This window comes from Alligator sinensis, unplaced genomic scaffold, assembly GCF_000455745.1.
Source record: "Alligator sinensis unplaced genomic scaffold, ASM45574v1 scaffold783_1, whole genome shotgun sequence".
Taxonomy (NCBI): domain Eukaryota; kingdom Metazoa; phylum Chordata; order Crocodylia; family Alligatoridae; genus Alligator; species Alligator sinensis.
Window position 1 is genome coordinate 404,807 of NW_005842197.1, and position 3,865 is coordinate 408,671.

A 3,865-nucleotide genomic window follows, 5' to 3' on the forward strand; every position below is an offset into this window, starting at 1 on the left:
CCCTCTACATTTCTCTCCCGACTGTCTTGTCAGATGTTGCTGTCCCCTTGCAACGCATTTTCCCCTCATACCACTGCACAGCTTGAAACTAAAGCCACAGACCACAGGAGCGTTCAGCTTTCAGTGGGTGACTGGTAGCACCAATGCCATGAGGAAGTTTCTCCTCTGCTCCATTAAGAACTAGACATTTCTTAGATCCAGGCTTCCTCTTATGGATTTTAGTCCCAATGCCCCAGTGACACTGCTCAATCTTCTCCATATCCCTGTGTCTGGTACCTATTTTCCTCCCGACTCTCCTTAGCATTGCAATAAAATACTACAAGAAGCATGTTTATGCATTGTAATGTATATTGGGGTGCGCAAGGTTTAACGGTGCAAGGAGTTTAATGGTTTTCCTTCTCTAATACTAAGGACCATCTGCCTGATTATCAGTGCTGCATGGTAAACTGCAGAAAAACTGGAACAGCAACAAACTGAACCAGAGAAACCCAGAGTGAATAGAAACTGTATTCAAGTAACCCCCCTCTCCCCTCACAGGGCCCAGCCCCCCTAGAGATCAGCAACACTTTCACCCCATTTCCTTTTGAAGACATCTTACTGTCAATCTAAATTAGTTTTTCCAAATTACAAATCATCCTGAGAAATAATTTATAGAGAGTAATAAAAACAATAATTGGAGTTCACCAAATGCAAAGAATCGGATTATTTTCATTCCCTTTAAACATGTCCTTTGCTCATATTAGGTCCCATTTACATTATCAGCTCCTGGCCCTGTTTATTGGTCTGAAAAGGTTGTTCAGACATGCAATACTGCAGAAATAAACTGAGATACAACAGGCTTATTTCGTCTAGAGAAGAAAAGATGGAGGGGGATTGAATAGCAGCCGTCACCTCCCTGCCGAGGGGCTGCAAAGAGGATGGAGCTGGGCTGTTCTCAGTGGGGGCAGATGACAGGACAAGGAGCAATGGGCTCAAGCTGCAGCAATGAAAGTTGAGGGTGGATATTAGGAAGAACTTCCTCACGAGGAGGTGGTGAAGCACTGAAGCAGGCTCCCCAGAGAGGTGGTGGACTCTCCATCCTTGGAGGTTTTGAAGACCCAGGTAGACAAAGCCTTGTCTGGGATGCTGTAGTTGGGGCTGGTCCTGCTTGGAGCAGGGGCTGGACTAGATGCGACCTCCTGAGCTCCCTTCCAGCCCTCGTGGTCTGTGACTCTATGAGTCTTCACAACCTACACGGCACCTATTGCTGTAGGGTACTACCATTTCAGGCATTCACTTCAAGTTTGGTCACTAAATACCTCTGTGGATCTGGACTGTAAGACTTGAGGCCCTGTTGCGCCGTGTACACAGCAGAGGAGCTAACAGCCACTCCAGAGGAGCTGACAATCGAAACAAGGTGAGCTAAGGATGAGAAAGGAAACAGGCAGAGAGCAGCCGTGACTTGTCTGGTGGGGCAAAGGGGGAGCGAGTGAGTCAGAACACACCCAGACCGCAGCACAGGGCTCTCTGCACTCGATCCTGAAGTCTTTCCACATATGCAGTTTCATCTTCAAACCCCACTCCCCAATCTGCAAGCCTGGGATGGAGGTAGAGAGAGGAAATGGCCTTCCCGAGCTGTGCACACATACCCAAGCATCAGTCTTCTGGGAAAGAGAATACACCTAAAAGATGGAAGCAGGTGGAAGCAGGAGCCTGGTAGTCGCACAGTAGTAACGCAGAGCACCGTTTCAGAAGTCTCACTTATAATCAGCAACCGTGAAGTGTTATTAGTAGACACAGAGATTTAAATCCCAAGGTTATCACCGATCTAAGCAAACTGACCATGAAAAGGCTTCAGCCTGAGTTGCCTGGTGAAAACATTTAAAAGCAATTGCACCTTCCTGCTATCGACAGGTTACAGCAAAAAGCCACTCACTCTGTAAGCAGTCGGCGTTGAGCAGGTCTTGGCACTTCTCGTGACATTTGACCCCACATTCAGTGCAGCGCATGCCCTGCCGTGCAATGCCCCATAGGAGCCCCTCGCACTCGTAACAGTACGTGGGGGTGGTGGCTGTCCACACCTCAAAGTTGTGAGGGGTTGTACAGGAGATGGGGTAAATTAAGGCTTGCAGTGTCTTCTTATATACATGAGATTTCTGAAAGACAAAAACACACACAAATCAGCATCTGAGGGTGAGATAATAAACCTGCAAGACAACTGTTTTCTCCTGGGAGGAAGGAACCGCTTTTGACAGGGAACATATTACTGTTAAACCAAAAAAATTACAGCTTGTCATGTGATGAAGATGGAGCTATGTGCAAGGTAGCTAGGCCTGCTCACTCAAGGACCCAGCACCAGCACGAAAACAGCTTTTCAAATCAGCTATGCATATAAACCATAATCATAACCAGGTGTGTAGGTAACAGGCACATTGCAGCACCAAGTTCTACCTATCGTCTCTTAGTACTTCACAATTCAGCCCCTTAAATACCATCATCACGCTCTAACCTGGAACACGGCAGCTTTGTTTGCATGTTGGTTTGTAAAGCAGGTAATGCAGGGTGCCTTGCAGCCACGCATCCATGCAGAGACTTGCAACACTGGGCGAAGACTCCAGAAAAAGCAGGACCAAAACCCACGTCACCACAGTCCCTGGAAAACCAGCCCCTCTACTTACCAGCTCCTCATCCTTGAGAGACGATCTCGTGGCCATCGCCGAGGTAATTCCAGCCTTCCGGGACTGAACCAGTGACTGAGAGGAGATGGAAAAAAATACCAAGCTGTTATTTAGCATCTCTTATGTACAGTTCCACTCATGCCACACACTTGTACACGTGCAAGAGGGAAGGCACTGTCAGGCCAGTAGTGAACAGAAGTCACCAGCCTTCTGTTTCATTGACTTAAAAGTCATCTCTTCTACCCCAGCAAGAGGCATGATGTGTCCTTTTAAAGCCTAAAAGCCCGTTTCCCCGTCTTGTTTCGGTCTGCCTCAATGCACCTGGCTCCGGCATCATTTCTATTATTTTCCATCTAGGAACCACAGGTGAAAACTGGACTCTCCTTCAACCTTGCGTCAGACAGCAGATAGTAAACATTACCATTCACAACATACAATGTTCTCAACTCCTGCCCCAGCTTCTACGTGTAAGTTCATTCATAGAAAAGGAAATTCAATGATCCACTTCATAACATACAAGGAACCCAAGAAAGGACAGCTGGATGGGGACAAGACTGGGAAGGGAGGGATTAAAATAAACGGGCTGGGCAAGGTGGGAAGGGCAGCATGTGTTTGAATGCGTCTGCGTGCCACATTCAGCAGCCATCACTGATCATAATGAACGTTTCTCTCAGAGTAGTTCCTCCACACCTTGAGCAAAAGGTTTGCAGTCTTAGGCTACTGCTCTTTCAGCACATACCACTGGCATTAAGTGATATCTGGAAGGCTAAAAGAGCAGCTTATAGCCTTCAGCCAATGACTCCAGCTGCATGAAGTCATAAGGAAATGAAAGGCAACATTGCTGGCTCTCCTGAAGCCAGCAAACCCTCTCAGGAGATATGCCTTGCTCCGATTTATGCTGTTTGAGGACGGGATTGAAAAGGTTCATTCGGTCAGTGATGTGGTTGATGGGGCAGAGCTCTGTTTGCACTCGCACGGTGGCTCTACAGAACTGCAAATAAAAAAAACCCAACACAATAGTGGAAGGAGCTATGGTTTTAAAAATAGAAACAAAAGGCTTTGGTGATGACTTGGTGGACAACTTAAATCTCCACTTACCATGGCCTGCAGACAGAGAAAGAGAAGGAATACAAAAGAAGTGTGACAGATTAATTTTGTGACTGCAAAGATTTCAGGGATACAAGCAGTTGGTAAATCACACACGACGC

General features: G+C 46.9%; 1 protein-coding gene across 5 annotated transcripts in view; it reads right to left on the reverse strand.

Annotated features, from left to right (window-relative positions):
- The window catches only part of UNC13B (unc-13 homolog B), a 257,459-nt gene that overhangs the window by 107,881 nt on the left and 145,713 nt on the right, over window positions 1-3,865 (reverse strand). For all 5 annotated transcript variants that reach the window (XM_025207487.1, XM_025207486.1, XM_025207488.1 and 2 more), the window contains 2 exons: window positions 2,658-2,732; window positions 1,916-2,135 (listed from right to left, as the gene is read on the reverse strand). In XM_025207487.1, coding sequence (XP_025063272.1) covers window positions 1,916-2,135; window positions 2,658-2,732 — 295 coding nt within the window. The remainder of the gene's footprint in view (window positions 1-1,915; window positions 2,136-2,657; window positions 2,733-3,865) is intronic.